The sequence below is a fragment of the Diplotaxodon limnothrissa genome, linkage group LG5 (genome assembly GCF_057381915.1).
Source record: "Diplotaxodon limnothrissa isolate DT_005_m linkage group LG5, D_limnothrissa_male_GT1.1, whole genome shotgun sequence".
Taxonomy (NCBI): Eukaryota; Metazoa; Chordata; class Actinopteri; order Cichliformes; family Cichlidae; genus Diplotaxodon; species Diplotaxodon limnothrissa.
The window spans coordinates 26,317,070-26,336,521 of record NC_140600.1 but is presented as its reverse complement, the minus strand read 5'-3'; the positions used below and the strand labels follow the sequence as shown (position 1 = coordinate 26,336,521).

The 19,452-nt window shown below is 39.9% G+C and overlaps 1 protein-coding gene across 1 annotated transcript in view; it reads right to left on the bottom strand.

Annotated features, from left to right (window-relative positions):
* Positions 1–19,452, bottom strand: part of ca16b (carbonic anhydrase XVI b) — a 113,779-nt gene that overhangs the window by 23,671 nt on the left and 70,656 nt on the right. Inside the window, exons 4-8 of the mRNA XM_085353350.1 lie at positions 16,440–16,588; positions 8,744–8,839; positions 6,059–6,125; positions 3,584–3,741; positions 2,238–2,430 (exon numbers count right to left, since the gene is read on the bottom strand). Coding sequence (XP_085209476.1) covers positions 2,238–2,430; positions 3,584–3,741; positions 6,059–6,125; positions 8,744–8,839; positions 16,440–16,588 — 663 coding nt within the window. The remainder of the gene's footprint in view (positions 1–2,237; positions 2,431–3,583; positions 3,742–6,058; positions 6,126–8,743; positions 8,840–16,439; positions 16,589–19,452) is intronic.

Genomic DNA, 19,452 nt, shown 5'->3' with positions numbered 1-19,452 from the left:
TTGTCTCAATTAATTAAATTTTAAATGGAGGGTATGGCTTTGGCAGAGCTGGGGGGGTTTTTTTGTTGTTTTTTTTACACATGCAAAGACACACCAAAGATAAAATAAATAGTGCCCTATATATCTTGGCATTATTACTGGACAAACAATGACAGTGCACCACCACAAACTAATCTGCAATCTCTATTTTGCATCTGAAAGGTTAGCTCTGCATTTGTAATGGCCAAACAAATTCCATTGCCATAAAAGCCACAGCGGTGGAGCATTCAGTGAAGGCGCGGCCCTGGCTCTCATACGCCATTTACAAGCAAAGCCATCATTTATTGTGCGCGGACAAACAGGCCCCGTTGCACAACCTTGACAGATGTCATCCTTGCAGATGAGATTGACAGTGTTTAAACCTCCATTCGCCTATACATTCTTGCACAAAAATATTCTTTGATAAAAATGCAGATTAGATTTTGCAAAACAGAAAATAAATAAATAAATAAAAAGACGAGGGAGGAGTAAACAAAAAATTAAAAGACACTGGTTCCCATTCATTCTGCCTACTGACATAATGCCACAAAAGCAATTTCACAACTTAATTTGTATGGGTCTATTTTAGCTGTACCACATATTAATGATGATTGCTGATCGGCCCCGTTAGAGTGCTCCAACTTCATCACAAGCATTCCCAATCAATTCTCCCTGCCAGACACCAACAACACCACTTTAAGGAGCAGCAGCCTTTCTCATTAGTCTCCATAGTTCCTGTACTGTTCGGTTAAAGCCAGCACGGCAAGATGCACACATAAAAGAGAAAGACAAACAAAGATACTCTGATCAAGCACTGCATGAGGTCCGTGCCTGGTATTAATATGTGCTTTGAAGAATCAGTTGTATCAGTGAGAGAATCAAATGTGCCAAGTTTTACCCAAAAAGCTCCTGAAATTGGAATTATTACATTAAACTACTGATTTCTCCTCTGTTCGACTTTTATCTAACAAAATACGAGAAAAAACCCCAAAAAAAACCCCAATAAAATTGTCCCTTTACTGAGAGACTGATTTTAGCCGAGATCTATGATTGGTTCCCTATGGCTTCATAGTGTAGCGGTTTAGATATTTGACTAACAAACAAAAGATCACCAGTTTGATCCCGAGAGAAGAGACAAATCCTTTTGGGGGTTGTGTAAGGAAGCGCATCCGGCATATGCCAAATCAGACATGCGGCGCCACGCGCTATGGCAACACCTTGTGCATAAAATAGCAGCTGAAAAATATTTTTTTCCCTCTGATTAGTTCCTGATCTCCCAGGATTCATGTTCTCTAAATTCTAACGATGCTAATGTTAGCCTGATTAGCTAGTTAGATACAGCAAATAAAATCTGCCTCTATAATTTCAGTTGGCAAAAATCAACACTTGCCAGCTAACAAACTCTTTTATCCGTTAGAATCTAGGAACAAAATCCAAACAATGCATAAACTAATTTAAATAAAGCACTTTATTCATATTATTTTATTTACATGTATGCACCGAGTCTGCTGCCCTCTTTGCACATTTCATTTAATAATGTCGATCAGTATAGACAGTTTCACACACGCCCAGGCACACAGGATTGTTAGACTTTAAGTCGAAAACACACACACACACACACACACACACACACACACACAAATAAATTAGGGCCCATATTGCATAGTGAACGGACTCAGTTCTTAAAAATCTGAAAATTAAGTGTTTTTCATTAGCATGTTAACATTTACTGAGCCAATCGAGTATAAAATGAACAGGTTTAGATTAATGCCCACTTATCTTGCCAGTATATATTTAGGTAGACTGTGATTGAAATTAACCCACCGAGATAGTTTAAACACTCATCTCCCATTTAAAAAAAAAAAAAAGCATAAAATCCCATCATCATATTTAAAACCCTGATAGAAGTACTTATATTTAGTTTGCCCTTTCTAAGCATTTTCCTGCTTTTCAGTTTTTTACTTGTATGACTTGTAAGACTGTTTCTATCACAGATCTTGGTCCATGCAACATTGGCTTAATGTCAACACTATTCTGCACAGTGTGCATTTACAACATTAATCCACGCTGCAATATTAGCTACCAATTCAAGCAACTATTCCCCGCTGAAAAAGTAAGTAATAATTGTAATTATGGGAGCTCCGTGGATTAAGCAAATCCTTTTATAGTAGTGCTGCAGCTGAGAAAAATCTAAAAATCATAGAGAAAACAAAGCTTACCTTTTGAAGCCTCGGTGCTATGAGGGCTTCCCAGGATCTCGGTCAAATCCCTCTGCCATGCATTTTCTACAGCCGACTTAAAAACTTTGCGATTGCCCAGGTCCTGCAGGGGCCTGAAGTTGTTCCTCAGGTACTCGACAGACTTGACGTGGTCCTGTTGCTCTGTTGTAAAGATGGAGTAGAAAGCCTCCAGCTGGATAGAAAGAAACAAAGAATAGCTATTGAGGCAAATTCAAGTGCTATTGTGCATATGTATACGCGTCTGTCCACGCGCTTTCAATATATCATGCAGAACTGCATTTGGAGCTGCATGCCAGTAGCTGACTCTTCACAACTGGAGTACAGCATTTGCAAGTAACATTCACACCACAGGCACCAGTAGACACAGACTTCAATCATCACCCTGGGCTGCATGCTGGGCTGTAACTTCTCAATGGGGCAAATTTGTGGCCATTGATTGCCATGAATGATCTCCTGCAGTGTGCTGTAATGACTACACATTACAGATACTGTGGAATCAATGTGTCCTATGCGTGCTTGGAGAAATGAATTACAGGTTCATAAAAGACTATCTGTGAGCGTCACAAACATTGTAAAGGTGGGTCAATATTCTTGCAGGAGAAGTCATTTCTGAACAAAAGATTTGTCCTCTTGCAAGATGATGGAAATTCCACTGAGCCTTGCAAATTTCTACAGCACAGAATTCTCTAGAGGATATGCAGCTGGGTAACCTAAGAATTGTTTGTATAAAAGATGCAGCAAAGGACTGTGTATGGGATCAGCAGAAAGCACTGGGCATGGCTTGGCATATATTATCTCTCAAATCAAAACAGCAAAAACCGTGGGAGGCAAGATGCTGTAAAGCACATAAATGAATAGTTTAAAGGCATTTTTTTTTCATTACACGTGTCAAACCTTTACTTCAGGTAAATGAGAATTTAAATTGATGAACCTGAACAACTTTAATAATATGATAGCCAGCTTCCACACAGAGCAGTATTCCATTTAGGAGTCTTTAGTCAATGTCTCACACTAACAGCACAATATATGCATAGGTGCTATCTCACACTTACTATCATTCAAATGCCAGTAATTGGCTCTCCCTTCCTGCTTAATCATCCACTATATAGGCAGTGATGGTTTCATATGCAGAGGAGTTGGAGAGGAACGAAGGAAAAGGGAATAAGGAGGGGAGGCAGATGAGGGGAAAAATTGCTTGTGCACTGACACCGTGGGACAGCAAGCGATCCACTGACTGTGCGCAAATGGGATCTGACTGTGCGTGGAGAATAGAGCTGTATGGACAAGTGTGTGTGTGTGCGTGCGCGTATGTGAACTTGACGCACCTGTGAGTGGGACAGATACACAGGCCTGGAGAAGATGATCCACTCCACTACCTTGCTGCAGGGCGGAGTGGTCAGAGAGCCGGTGTATCTGTAATAACTGTCCACCGACGATGGCAGCAGATCCCTCAAGACGAACGACCTGAGGTAGGTCTCCTTTTCTGTGTAAAGAGATCAAAACCTGTCAATACACAGCGCTGTAAAGCATATCGCTCGGCGCACTAAAACCCTTAATGTGTCAAGTTACAATTACACCAACATTAACAAGGTTGTTTCATTTCATTCCCGGTGTGGCATAATTACTGCTTTCCTGAAACCTCCACGAGTGGAATGGCAGTAGTTAAAAGCCTCACCACTTGTTATCACTATGGCCAGATCTCTGTACTCAGATGGACTGAGAGAAGAGCAAAGGGAGAGGAGTGTGATAAAATGGCCAGCTCTGACAGCTGATCTGTGGCTGGATGGTAGCGTGCTCTGCTCTGTGCAGCAACTGTGGCATGGGCCATTGGAATTACGACAGATCATAATGATTGCTGGATCTCTTCAGTCCTCTGATCAGAATCAGGTAAAGCTGTGCAGAAAAAAAAAAACACTCAACAACAAAAAAAAAAAAAAAAAGCAGAAGCATCTTTTAGAGGAAAATTCCTATATGTCCTGCGATTATGTAAAGTGGATTATGCAAGTCGGTTTGATTGTTTTTTTCTCCTTGAATTATGATGACAAATATCAACATAAAGCCAAACTTAATTCAGATATAATCTCTCGTAGCTCATGGGTTTAGGGTGTGGTTTATATTCAGGCTGGTGAGGTACGGGAAGCTTCGCCCCTGATGCCTCATCTCTACCCCGACTGAAATTCAGCGCGCACAGCCTTTCCTCTCTCCGTCTTCAGACAGTGTACGTGCCCTATCGCTCATGGGCCACCGAGATGTTGATGGATGGATGACTGCGGGATAACGAGCTAGTTGAAAAACCAAGCATCCTAACAGGGGAGAAGGCACGGAGGAAGACAGGCCAAAAACCACCACACCCACACCAGGCTCTCTTTCAGTCAGGAAATGAAATAATGTGGTGCAAGCACGGACATCTGTGCAGTCCAGGCACTTGGAGACTCAAAATAATCAAGTATATGCAACATGTTTGATAATCTGTCTTTATCGAGGTTATATAACAAAAGAAAAAGGGAGCTTAACTACATCTTTGGAAAATAACCACACGCACACACGTTATCCTGGTTTAAGGCTAATCAGAATATAGTTATTTAAAATTTGCCAAAACAAAGTGACCCCTTTCCTGGTTCTGAGGCCAAATTCCATGTGTTCCTGTAGCCTCCAGTGGTTTGCTATGGTCAAATTTTTACCCTTATACATTTATCTTTAGCAAAAAGAAAACCGCTAATATTTTTTTCCCCTCCAACGTGAATGCCAAATGTCATAACCTCGCTAGCCCACAATGCAAAACATCGAAACGCCTATCTCCAGAAAGTTGAGGTTGTTGAATTATAATTAGAATCGATTCAGTGAAGCCCAGCGCTGGTCTTTCAAATCCAGCGTGAGTGAAGAGCAATTATGCTGCGCTTCTATATATCCTCATACTCTTACATGTCCTTGTCTGTTTACGATTATGGTCACAAAAAGACCGTCAGCTGCAGGCTGTAAAACAAGTCAAACGTGTCCGTGTAAACAGAGCTGTTGTGCCCTCATCTGTAGTAAAGGATTACACACTCGTGATAAAACATATGCTTATAGACTGCATAAGCCATGAATCCCGTGACGCCGGCCCAGCAGCAGTAATTTAAAACAATATGCCATGAAGAATTGTGCCATAGCACAAAACACAAGACATTAATAGCTTAAATATGAATATAAGCCTATGCAGGAGCTGCAGTCCATGAGAGCTCATAGATTTACATTTGAGCCTGACTAAAACAAAGGGTTGTCTAATTAAGGCTGAGATGTAATTAATAGTTCTTTCTCTGTGAGTGAAGCTCCTTGGAGGTCTCCTACTGTGGAGCCACAGTAGCACGGCAGAGGCGGGATCTTACAAATTTTATCTCCTTTTGAAGTTAAACTCTGCTCATAGCTTGTGTTTAGACTCATTTGGAATTTTTAAAATAATAGTGCTTAAGCAGCTGAATGCAAGAGCGTTGACATTTTGTTCCTGGAGGAGGAGGAACGGCACCATATCTGCAATGGCAAAAGGATTTTACCTCTGCGGATAAATCAAAACATCTATTACGAAAACATCAGAGGGATTTTGTAAGGGTCAATTGCTTTTCGAAGATCCCATTAGAACTTTATTTCCCCAAATGTAATGTTTTTTTGCGAGATTGAGAGATTATGGAATTAAAGTTAAAACTATATGAAATAAACAAATAAAAGCATCGCAGCTCAACAAAGAATGACGAGCACTCAACGGCATGAAAACTATTCTTCTACGGAAAGTAGAGTGTGTCAGGGGTTACGTGCCCGTTACTTACCATGATGCACGACTCCCTTCAATCCCTGGATGATGGGGTCCACAGCTGGGTTGTCTTTTTGCCCCAGCTGCAGGAAACATCCAGAGACAAAGGATTAGAAAAGGGATTAACAGACTTCTATAATAATCCAAATAAAATACCAAAAGACAATCGACATCAGCGGACTAAACTGCAGCACCAGAAGCCATCTTTTTCCATTCTGCTTCTTGTAATGGTTTTTGTTTCGGGGTTTGATTGTTCTGGTTTACTTGGAAAATAACCACCAAAAATCTGAACCTATCATCACACAGTTTTAAAAATGTGTTACAAAATAACCTTGATGTTTATGTGCAGTACCCACTCGCCAACATAACCATAAACTACGTCTCCAATTCCTGCTCTGCCTTTAGTATGTTAACCTGCTTTTGATGCTTTGATTGTTATAAAAGACACTAAACATATCTGATCATTTCAAAGACTGCGTTCGCCTTTTTAGCTGTGATACTGTATGTACAGTAAAACCTGCACTACTTTAAAAGACAGTCACATCTGCTGCAAACGTGATTTAAAGCAAACTAAATTAAATCTCAGCTACAAAACATGCTTTCAACAAAGTTTCATACGTCTGTTACTAAGGTTCTTTGGATTGAACTTTTCTAATTAAAAACTATTCACAGCACAGGTCTGATAGAGTGACTTCATATCAAATGTCTTTGCTCATCTGATAGGATTTTCATTATGATGTAGATGCATGAAAATCATTTTTAATAGTGTACATTTTACAGATGAAGGTAGGGAGAATGAGCTCACGAGTGTGTTTCCTAATGCTACGAAACTCAATAGAACGAAATGGTGGCAAAAATAACTCAATATCTGTCTGCTGAGGCACAGGTTTGCCGAGGACTCGGTGCTTTTACAGTCGAGCCGCAGAGTATACTGATAAATTCTGTCTGAGAGAGCTGTCTCATCCATTTTCCTAAATGCCAAATATTTTTCCAAACAAATGCACATTTTCTGGTCTTTGCAGATCTACGGGTAGTATCCATGTGTGGCCTGTGACCTAGAATGTAGATCACACACAAAAGGGGGAAAATGGGAAAAAGAAAACTAGAGATGAACATTGTGATGTTCACTGAGCAACATTCAGGGAGACACTTTCTGAAACTTTTTCCAATTTTTGAAAAATCCACATCTGAATTTCTTTTTTTCCAGATGATTTAAAATGTTTTAATGACCACAGCCGTCCTCCTCCTGTGCCGTCTCCAGAGGACTGGTGATGATGCCTTCTTTATCTGTTGGGCTGGCAGTTCATTGTTTGAAATGACAAAAGATGAGCAATATTGCTCAGTCCAACGCTTTTAAATATTCCCAGCGTCCCACTTAAGAGACAAGACTGGACAAAAACAGTGTTGGGATGCGGGGACCAATAATACCTTGCTCGACATTAATTCAGGTCAGTCAGAGGAGAGTAATTGTTTGGAGCCGAATGCTGAATGTGGATAATATGCACACCTTAGAGGCCATTAATAGGCCTTTGGGGAGCAGAGGAAGAATACTTTTCATTGATTAGAAATAGTAAATCTGAGCCAGTGTGTGCATGCCCGCTTAAAAACCTTCACACTGTAAACTGTTTTTCCAACAAATTGTGTATGGTGGTGCTAATTGCAGTAAGCAATAGGGCTGTCAGGACCCAGCGGAGCCATTTAGGTCCTCGTGCACACGCGGTTCATCATTGTCTAAGAGCAGACCTACATTGCAAACACCTGTGTCCCGATTCCAGCCTACCTCAGTCGAAGAACAGAATCTTTTCTATAAACTATTAAGGTGAAGGTTAGCAGATATACATCAGCTGCCACCAACTGTAAAGTTGTTGCTAATAGAAATTAGTCTAACAGAGATAGAAACCGCAGAGTTCTCAGTGCTGCTGCTTAAATCTTGGAGGTGTTTGCACACCTAATAGAAATTAGGACCATTGTTGCCCATTAAGAGCTTACGTGCTCAGATCTTCAGGGGACAATTTGTAGTATCTCAGCAAACAATCTGCTGTGTGCCACAGAACAAGAAATGCAATCAGCAACCAGCTGGAGAGGAAATTTCCTATCGCAACGCAGGTGCCAAAGATCATTCCTAATAAATATTTATCATTTACGGACTTGAAAAATTTATATGATTACCTTTCTCAAAATTGGACCAAAAACAATCCCAATGTTAAATCCATAGTTCCAATGCCCAGTTTTAATCCTCCTGACTCCTACAGGCAGCTTCCTTTTATCTATTCCATTTATTCCCTCATCTCCTTGGTTTTGTAAATGATCTCTTACAGCTGGCAGTAAGTCATTTCATACAACAGTGAAAAAGGATATTTTCCATCAATATTTCCAGCAACTACACCCAGAGCTACTACAACGAGGTTTTACTCTTCTGAGACCTCCGATGAGGAAACTAAGCTGTGCTATGAAGGATGCACACTCATAAGGCTGATAGTAATGTCAGTAACTTTTACTGATATCTGCTCATAAAACCCCAATGATGCCATCCATCACAGTTCAGCTGAGAGGAACTTGAATGTGTATTAAATTTCATGGTAGGTCATCAATTGGGTATTTAGTCTGGACCTAAATGGTTGCCCAGTCCAAAAGACAAGTGCTGCAGTGCATTGTTGGATTTTCTTGTGCACCTCAAACTCCAACTCTGCTGATACTTTACCTCGAAGAAGATGGCCATGGCAGCAACGATGCGTCTTTCCTTAATGGCAGCACTGAGGCTGTCAAAGTCATCCGGATTGTAAAGGTAGATCTGCATCTGGGGTGGGAAACAGAGCATAAACAGCTTAAGGAGTGGACAAGGAGAGCGAACAGTCCTGTCATCAATCACTTGGACACACTGCTGAGGAGCTGATGAAAAGCTGTTTTGAGGGGCATAAAAGAGGGTGTATTTATCACTCCTATAAATCTCCCATAATCTGTGTCATTCCTTTTTGTGTGCTGCCACTCCTGGAGGATGTTAGAGAAATACAGCATCCCATTCCTCAGGGTGACTGTCCTAACAGACAGTCACAAGCAGAGTGGAAAAGCTGGAGGAACGTGATCCCCCTTGTGCTGAGATCTAACAGAATGGCATTCTTCTGATCACTGCTTAAATTACCTTAAATCACCCACAAACACCGCTTCGGATTTCAAAACAAAGCTTTGGGCGTGTGGGTTGTAATGGAAAACCAGCATACAGAGAATACACCATATATAGCATGTACCATGCCTTGGGTTTTCAATTAAAAAGAAAAAAAAAAAAACAACCCCCTCTTCTTTCCATATTTCAAAGCAGACATAACCGTAATGCTGACCAGAATCAGCAAATGATTCTAAAAGTAGCAATTGGAGCTGTCTATCATTGCACATTCAAGCCTCTTTAAATTGAAAAACCCTTTCATGTCACTGAACCGAGTTAATTGGCAATAAGAAAAAGGTTCTAGATGTTGATTTAATTAAAGGGTATGCACGTCTTTTTTCTTTTCAAAGGAAAATTACGAGAAGCCACAAACCACACGTGGCTGTGCTGACAACAGATTCAAAAAGTCAAAGTAAATAAGTGTATAAATCCATTAATGCTAACCATCAGCTTTAACCAGGTACAAAATTACTCAGATAATTTAAGTTAATCAGTTTCCTTCAGAGTTCCTTTAACTGCAGCCTTTAATGGAACTAATTTGTTGTCTGAGAACTCAGCAAGAAAGAGCATCGGCCATTCATCACCCTTCAGATGTTATTAACTACTTTACCCAATTAAGCTCACCCCCTTAGGCTTCATTTACTCAGAGAGACTGGCTCATGTGACCTGCTCTTGTTAACAGCACACTTTGGAAAACTGGATTCTCCATCGCAGTGAAAACCGTAAAGGAATTTCAATTATTTGATTGCAGAATTACAACATTTTGTTTTTAGGTTTGTCAGAATCCCTGCTCTTTAGAGTGAGCTTTATCCACGCTTACAGATAGCGCTCAAAGTCGTTGAAAAAGGAGCAGATGTGGGGTCTGACCAATCTTTAAGCTATGAGTAATGCATAGAGATATGCTGTCCACATACTCTGAGCCTCCATCTATAGCAACCCATTTTTTTTTCGCCACCAAGTGACTGTGAACACAAGTGCTGAAAGCTGTTCTGCAATCCCGAGTTCCATTTAGGCGCACACAGGTGAAAAACAAAGTCATGTTTGGCGTGATTTCCCAAGACAGCAAAATATTGAGGCAAGACACAAAATCTACAAGAAATAAGTTTGTTGGCGGAGGGAGCTTAGATGTTATCACAGTATCACAAATGCATTTCTTCTTTCCTTTACAACAAGTGTGCTACCGCAGCATTTTGTCATTAACAGATAAATCTCTCCATTCTTGCACTCAAATCGCACATGATCATCTACGTTATCATTTTACTTGGGCACCTACAAAGTGCTAGAGATTTCATTTTCAAGACGAATAAAGTGTCAATAAAGTGTTAATTTGCACAATAGGTGCTGCTGAACAACTAAATTAAACTTAGTATTTCACATTACAAATGACTGACAGAACTTTATAGACAAAGTAAAAGACAGCACATGATGGAAATCTGTGAACTGTATCTAAAAGATGGAAGTGTCAACTATGACGCCGTTTCACATAACTTGTTACTGACAAATAGTCAGCGAGCCAGCACACCCCGTTTGACTCTAATAATGACCGTGACATACAAAATAAATTGAATTTTAGTCAATAAGACCTGAAAATAGTGATTTAGACTATAAAGTCAACAGAAAAATGTTTACTGAGGTTATAAATCATAGAAACTGGGTGCAACTTTTCATAAGCATCTATAAAAATTAAGCACCTTGGCAACCAGCAGCTTCTCAGCCAGAGAAGCTAAGCTCATCCAGTCTATGTAACTAATGCTGTGTCTCAAATTGCGCATTTCCATGCTTAACACAGTGCTAATAGTGAGCGTAAGTGTATTCACACTGACAAATACAACTACATGAGGGACCTGTAGAGGTACCCAAATGAAATGATGCAACTCATAATGGCCATATAACTGTGTGTGCTTTTCCCCTTTAACTCACCCATCTCGGCTGTGAAGCAGAAGGGAAGGGACCAGCCAGGAGGGGGAGAAGCTGCTGTCAGCGACAATACTGAATCCAATGCTAAGCAAGCGGCTAACTTTTTATCTCCATCCATTAAAGTAACATTTGTTGTGGTGTTGCTTGGTGTTTATGCGCGTTGAAAGGTAGTCTTCGTTGTAGAAAAATCTACTATTATACGAGTAGTCAGAAGACTGAACAAGATGCTCACGAAATGCAGCAGCCATGGAGGAAATGATTCGAGTCGGCACTATCCTGTCAGAATTTGTTTCGTAAGAACGCGTGTTGTGTAGTTAGTCTCTTGAGTTATTCAAAACAAGACAATATATGTGTCAGTAAGTACATACAGTACAATCTATACTATAGCTAGCTATCTAGCTCTCTATTTCTAAACTTAATTCACATATAAATATACACACATCCATATTTCTTTTCACCAGTTTTGTTCTTGTAACACTATCTGGATTTGTTTGCAATTGGTTGTGTGTGTGTGTGTGTGTGTGTGTCCTCTTTTAAACATCTTTTGCTTATTTGAGTTATCTCAGTGGTGCAGTACACTGAGATTTCAGGCTCAGCATACATCGGCTGGCCAATATTATCGACTGTTTCTGGCCTATTGAGGGGCTTTACTTGGCCCAGAAGATAATTCAGCAAAATATGCTCAAGGAAACGTTGCATCAGAGATTGTTAAGCAAAACACGCTCTGACTGCATTATTTCTGATCATCTCAGCACTGTCTGCAGCACAGAGTACCAGAGTAGGATCCATTTAGAGTCACTGTAAGTTACTTTTTTTTTTTTTTTATTAATACGCATATATTGCTGTAAAGCAATTGACTGTGATCCTTTTATTATAACATCCAACCACTAAAAACAAACTTTTCTTTTCAGGAAATTGGCATCTTAATCAAAATCTAAATAAATAATGCCAGCCAATATCTGGACCGGCCCCATCCTTAAATCTTTTCCAGTAGTTATTAGGGAGCTGAGGATATCTAATGGAGTGGCCCTTCGCTCATTGGACACTCATCTTTACTCAACTTCTCCCTTTCTTACTGTACACTCACCTCAACACTTTTCATACATCCCTAGTCCTGTGTGCAAACGCATACCCTTCGAAGGTGTGATTTGTAATCCATGTATAATTAATCTAACCTTGGTGACACCCTCATATATTATTAGAAAAGATCTCCCTATGGTACCCTGAGGGAGAAAAAAAATTCCAGTTTCATTTTTCACTCCGCTGTTTGAGCGAACAGGTGGTCCATCTATCGATTTCCCCACTTCACTCCCACGAAAAAGACCGCGGTTAGATTAATGTCAAGCTCAGGAGCCCATTGTTTTGTTTCCCCCCTTTACTTTTTTAAAATAACCATGGTACAAAGCCAGACCTGCTCTATAATACAGCTCGTTGAATTCAAATTTTGTGTTTCGACCCTCTGGACACATGTGAACTACATTTGTATACACTTTAGAGCTTCTGGGCAGGTGGGACAGTAAATCCCCCCCCCCCTCCTTTTTTTAACACTGAAAAAGCAAAAGCTTTATGCACAGTGTTATATGTGAGTCAGAGCTCAAAGTGACGCATTTAAAGTGGAGAGATAATTAGACAGCAGCAGATTGGAAAACGGTCTCTGTTTAGCAGAGACAAATAAGCCCTGGAGCTCAACCTCCAAGGTCATGCTGTTCAACTCTTGAAGAACAAAAACATATACACAACAAAAGCCAGCCTCTGCTATAAACGATCACTGGGTACATCAAGCACAAACATTTACCGGTATACATAGGCTGTAACACGCAGGGATTGGCTGCACACATCGTGTCAGGTTTGATATCATCGTAAATACATCAAATTCTGCCAAGTCATATTAAAAAAAAAAAGGAGAAAAAAAAAAGGAAATGGCTAAGGGCTATATCCTACACAACCTCATTTCCCTTCAAAACATATCATTTTATTTCATGTTTGCTTTCTGGTATCTGAGGTAATCTATCATTTCTGATGTACAGTATGCCAGCTGACTGTTTGATAAGAGGAAAAAAAAAAGGACCTCCAACTCAGAGCCGCTTTTGTGCTGCACCTTGTACATACATTTCCTTTTCCTATACAGATGGATGTATTTGCTGACGTCTGGAATATTCCTTTTTGTACTTCCTATAGGAAATGTCATCGGGAGCAGCACATTCTGATACAATACGGTCACTATTTGTAGTTACGAGTGGCTTTTGGTGAGCCTACACCCCCCAACACACACACACACACACACACACACACACACACACACACACACACACACTCTCCCCATTATACTGTGCCAAGTCAGTCCTATCTGGGTTACATGTTCTTGACATGCTTGTTCAAAGAAGACATGGCACAAGAAGAGGGTCACCCATTATTTAAGTTGCAGTGCCCATCCAGAGAGAGCTTCTTTTGAATGAGCCGACAGCACACTTGCTCTGATAAAACCACTGCAGTGATAAAATAGAAAACAGAAAGTAGGACAGCTGATAGCTACAAAGATTTGAGTTCAGAAAAAAAAAAAAAAATTGCAAACAGTGTACATATATCACATTCACAATCAAATATGAGAGAGCCCTCCTTTCTACTGCCGTGCCCAACTTTTCTACAGTTTTATTATGTCTGTGAAGGTTCTCAGTCATCCAGGTCATCGTAGTCAAAGCAGCTTGTAAAGAAAAGCAGGAATTTGCATGATAAGGTGGGGCCAGGTTTCACAATGAGCTCATCCGAAACTCTGGCTGATTGGGACCCACACCCATTTTCACACCTTGGCTCAGGCGATTAGAGGATCATCAGGGGGTCCTTTTGTCCCTCTGTGGGGGATATTCCCACTAGGTTTAAATCTGGGACTCCCCACCATTTCACCTTAGAACTGAAGAAGCTTCTCGGATGAGAGGTGAAACGTCTTCAAGCAACTTAAGTCCAGACGCTTTTCTTTACAAGCTCCTTTGACTACAGTTTTATTAATTAACCTCTGCTGTTGGGTGGTGCGTCATCAGTCACATGTGGCACCACCTATCAGCAGAGGTTAATTAATAAGCATACCCTAGATGTAGCTACAGTTTTTAAATCTAAATAGCCTTACATGCCTGATGGTAGACACTACAATGTTGGGACTATCAGTGTTCAATAATGCAATCTATCAGTACAAGCTACAATTAACTGAAGTTCCTGAAATACTTCACATGCAGATGGTAACAGAAAACAACTGACAGCCACTTTACATTCAACACCCCACTTCCTTTCATCCCCAGCAGTGTGAAATAGACTGTAAGAAGATTTGCTGAGAAATACAAAGGACCCACATGCACACATACAGAGACTCCTTCATTTATTAGTGAGATAAAGGCTATAGCAGATGTCCTTTGCAAATGGCAAGAGTTTCATTCTTGATTGCTGCCACACATTAAGGAGCATTCAGTCTAGGGTGCCAGTACCATACCCACATTTTTGCAATTTCACTGTCGGCAGACAATTATTCAGTAATTGTAGATGTTTATCAGAATCAGAATCAGAATACTTTATTGATCCCTGGGGGAAATTATTTTTTGTTACAGTGCTCCATTTTAAACCAACATTAAGACAAGACAGACAATACGCTAACTAAGAATAGTACAATATATACATATATATACATACATACATACATAAGTCACTTATAAATAAATATTTGGAAAAGAAACATGTGTAGTTGTAGTTTAGCTTTATTTTCTGCGTGTTTGATGATGGATGTATGTGCTGGCATTACAGCAGAAGTTTATCTTGTGCAGCTGTAACAATATTTTTTTAACCTCTGTATGTATGTATATATTTCTATGACTTTGGAATTTTTCCACTTAATTATTATATCATTTATGTGTATTTAAGCACCGCCTCATGTATTCTTTGACAGAGGATTCAACGCAAAACCTTGGCGTATAAAAAAAAAAGTATACTAAGCTACAAATCTATATTTCTCATCTATAAATTGTATTACTGAAAGAAATGCTTTGTTTTCCAACAGCTGCTCAAATTGGCTATTAAAGTAAATTCTTCAGTCTTATTAGGTAGCACACCATCAAAGGAGCCATATGCACAACAGCTTTATAATGGCTGTACATTATCCGGTGCCCTTTAACACTACACTGAACACAAAATTATGTGGCAAAAATAAATCTAATTACCCAGCCATTCAGCATCAAAAGCTGTGCCTGCAGAGATGGCTCCAAAGAGGAGGGCCAAGAAACAAACACAGGAGGCTTCTAGCTGTGTGTTTGGAGATAGGACAGAAAGGCTCACTAACAGCCACTTCCTGTTTTCATATGCTGCTAAATTTAAACTAATTATCAACAATTTGACATAAGAGGGGGTAAAAACCGTATTCTATGACCCCACTTTGCAAGAAGAGCATTACACAACTGCAATTCCAATTTTAGACGGCGACTAGGAATGGCTGGCATAAATGATGCATTCAAAGTCACTAATACCTCAATCTATGCATGATATTAAATGTGAAATTTGTGCTTTAATACGTGGAGACAATCAATAATTCAGAGGGGCGTCAGTCTTTACAGCCATGTTACAGGAACTGAACCACTTCCAGTCAGTTTTCTCATGTTTAGCCAGTTCCGTAATGCGATCGTAAGACGCTCCCTATCGCATAAAATCCCATGTGTTTTGAACAACATAATCCCAATTTATTAAAAAGCCTTTCTGTATTACAAATGTCATAGGCTGTCAAAATGAGGCAAGACACAGATTTCTATCATCAGGGGTACTTTCTCACCAATTATGGCATACGGCTATTTTCTAGTAGACGTGTGAAGACAATCTGTAGCAATGTGGCAGCTAGCAAAAGATCATTTAAATAAATGCAAACTAAAGACGATGCACTGTCTCTCATTTTCCTTGGATCCAGAATTTACTTTAAAATATGAAGAGGATTTACTTTGATCCAATGATCTGCCTCAAACTAGTACCGTGTCTTGACTTGAAAACTAATGTTTTTGTGCATCAATATGTTCCCTTAGCTCAGTACAAAGGCTTATGACAGAAATACCTGCAAATTTTTTTAAACTACCACCAAATCCTTGTCATAAGTAATTTGGATAAATATTGGGGGGGGGGGGGGGGGGGGGGGACGACGACTTAGATGCTGGTGTTTATGGATAAAAAAAAAAAAAGCTATAAAAATAGTTCAAGCATAAACTTGAATTCACTAATCTCTCTCCAACATTCATTGTTGACCTTCAACACTCCATATCGCACATTTATCAGATTGCATGGTAGCAACATGGCATTTTACCTCTACAGGGAACCTTCTGCCATTTATGCTGTGTTCTGAGCCTGCTGATCCATTACTCTGGCCCCAGTGAAACTCCATCTTCTCAGCCTTAAAGCGCCCTGGCAGTCCAGCCCCTGCTACAAAGTATTCATCCTTCAGGAGTATAGCAACTGGAGAAAAAAAAGAAAAGAGGTAGAAAGAAAAAAAAAAAAAAAAAAAAAGAGAATCGAATCAAACAAGGGAAGAAAATAAGCACACTTGTGTTAAGGCAGGGCAAAGCAGATTACTCATCAAAGAACATGGTCTACAGAAGCTCAGATGGGCAGTCTAAAGTTAGAAAAATAATTTCTGTGCCTATTATTATTACCCGAATCCTGATTTGTCTTTTATTTTATTTTTTCCCCAATGACAACTAACTCAGTGGCGAGACCAATGTGACAAATCAAACTTGCAAAGAGTAGCTAAGTAGCTGTGATTTGCTTTAATGATTAATGCTCGGATGAACTGTCCAAACTCAATTCTTTTCTACAACTTGCATTTATTAAACGGATTAACTAAGCTGCGTAGACTGCAGACTTATTCTGAAATAATTAAACTAAAAAATATATATTCATTAAAAACTAAACTAAATTATCTGGCAATAAGAAATGTAAAAACCTCAAAGTATCTTAATCCTTTGGGGAGTGACTGATGCAGGAGACATTTTCTAACAGTCAGCTCATAAATTGTCATGATTTGTTTTTGTAAGACCTGTAATGCATTTATTAGTGTTCAGACCCTTTCACATTTTCCACAATTTCAAATTTATTACACAAAAAACACATTTTGAGACTATTTTTAAAATATTAAAGATATAAGAATGAAATTTTCAATTTCCTTAACATAATTAGCAAGTGTAGACACCGCTCTATACAGTGTGCCATAATGAAATGGATGTATAAGAATGAAAACAAATAATTGAGGGTGGGAGAACTCCACAGGTTTGACAGGATTGTGAAAAGGTACAGATCTAGAGAAAGACATCATATTTCTGCAGCAGTGAAAGTGTCACAGAGCTCTGTATCCTCAAATCATCTTCAAGTTTTGCAGCCACCAGTCATCCTCAGTGCGAGTTTTGCAGGCTAACAGGAACACAACAGTAACTCTTTTGTGCAGACTGGAGAACCTTAATGAACAACAACCATCAGTGCAGCACTCAGCTAATCAGGCATTAATGGTAAAGTGGCCAGAAGGAATCCATACTTCACTAAAAGGTAGACTGAACTCCCAACGTGCGCGGAAGAAGCCAGGCACTGAGCACCGCCTCATTAATACATTCCCTACAGTCAAACACGGTGGTGACAGGATCGTGCAAGGAGCGGGAGACTAATCAGGATGGAAGTAAAGATATATGCAGCAATCTTAAGTGAAAATCGTTTCCAGAAGCAGTCGTGATCTCGGACCGAGCGAAAGCTCTAGAAAAAGTTGTACCCAGCTAGATCTCAAACATTAACCTGCCAAAGCATCTGTAGAAAGAACAGCAGTGCATCGATGCTGCCCCTCCAGCATTGTTGAGCTTTATCAATTGTGCCAAGAAGAATGAGAAAAACTTGCAAAAGAAAAGTCCGCCAACCTTGTACAATCATTCCAAGAACACTGCTACTTAAAGCAAAAAAAAAAAAAAAAAAAAAAAAAATCAACCCTATGATTAATTATCTAAATACTATGTCAACTCCATGCTAATAAACAAAAACTTGTTTTTCCATTGAGCATTGTGTGTATGCAGATTAATAAGAAAAAACTCTGCCTCTATAGAATGATTCATAAATGAATCTGCAGAATTCGGTGGTGAGCAGATGAGCAATGATCACAATGACGCATCTCAGAGAAAGCTTGCACCGGCCGCCTCCGCTGACCTCGACATTCCACTAATCGACTCCAAGACGCCGCTTCAAAAGTAAAAGCCAGAGTTTCTTTAAGTTGTTGCATGACTCGCTAAAAGACACAACAGCCTTCTCTCGCATTGTGAGCTTCTTCCATGCGTTAGCTTTTCACAAGGCTTTAATGCCATTGCCTTTTCTTAATAGCAGCCATTATTGCATTCTCTCTCAAAGGATTATAAACAGTTTCTGCAAGCAAACTTTAATTACCGTAATTGTCGGGCTATAAGCCGCTACTTTTTGCACAAGCTTTGAACCCTGCGGCTTTTAGTCAGGTGCGGCTTTTCTATGGATTGTCCATGAGCGGATTTGTTTTGTTTGTTCCGCTGTTGTACGGCACTACGTTGCCTGGCGGAAGGATCGGAGTTCAAGAGTGGTATGTTAGTCACATGTCCATCCGCCAGGCAACGTAGTGCCGTACGAAGTAGCGCGAAAAACAAACTTCAAAGTAGCACTACGCGTTCAGCTGGAGGCGTGGATGATGAGCGGCGATAAACTTGCAAAAAGCAAGTTATGCCCAACTCCACCACTGGATTCTGACAGCGTGGGAAAGTGTGAAAACATCCACGATCACCAACGGATTTCGAAGGGCTGGACTGCTGCCTGATGGAGAGGAGGCTCTTCAGAAGGTGTTCGACTCTGACACTGACAATGAGGATTTCTTTGGTTTTGAAAGTGACAACGAAAGAAAGGAGCTGAGAGTGGATGATGAAGCCACCCTGAGCCTGTTCGTTTCCGACACTGGAGGAGAGGACTTTGGTGGTTTTAGTGCGCAGGAAGAAGAGAAAGATGGTGGTGAATGACTGACTTTTCTTCTTGTTAAAGCCGTGTCACTGCACCTGAGCCTAAAAGGTAGTCTGAATCTATTTTTCTGCTGTGCTGTAGGTTATTGTTATGTACTACATTTGTTACTCATTTATGAAGCACAGTACATGTTTCGTACTTGTAATTACCACTACTTGTACACATACCCTAAAAGGTTATGCAAATATGTACCCATAACTTGTTTTTCAAAATATTAATAAAAGTGGTGTGTCTCCAAACAGCCATCTCTTTCCTGACAATTCGATTTGTGCATATTCTCTTACATATGATAAGTCAACATTGAAACACCT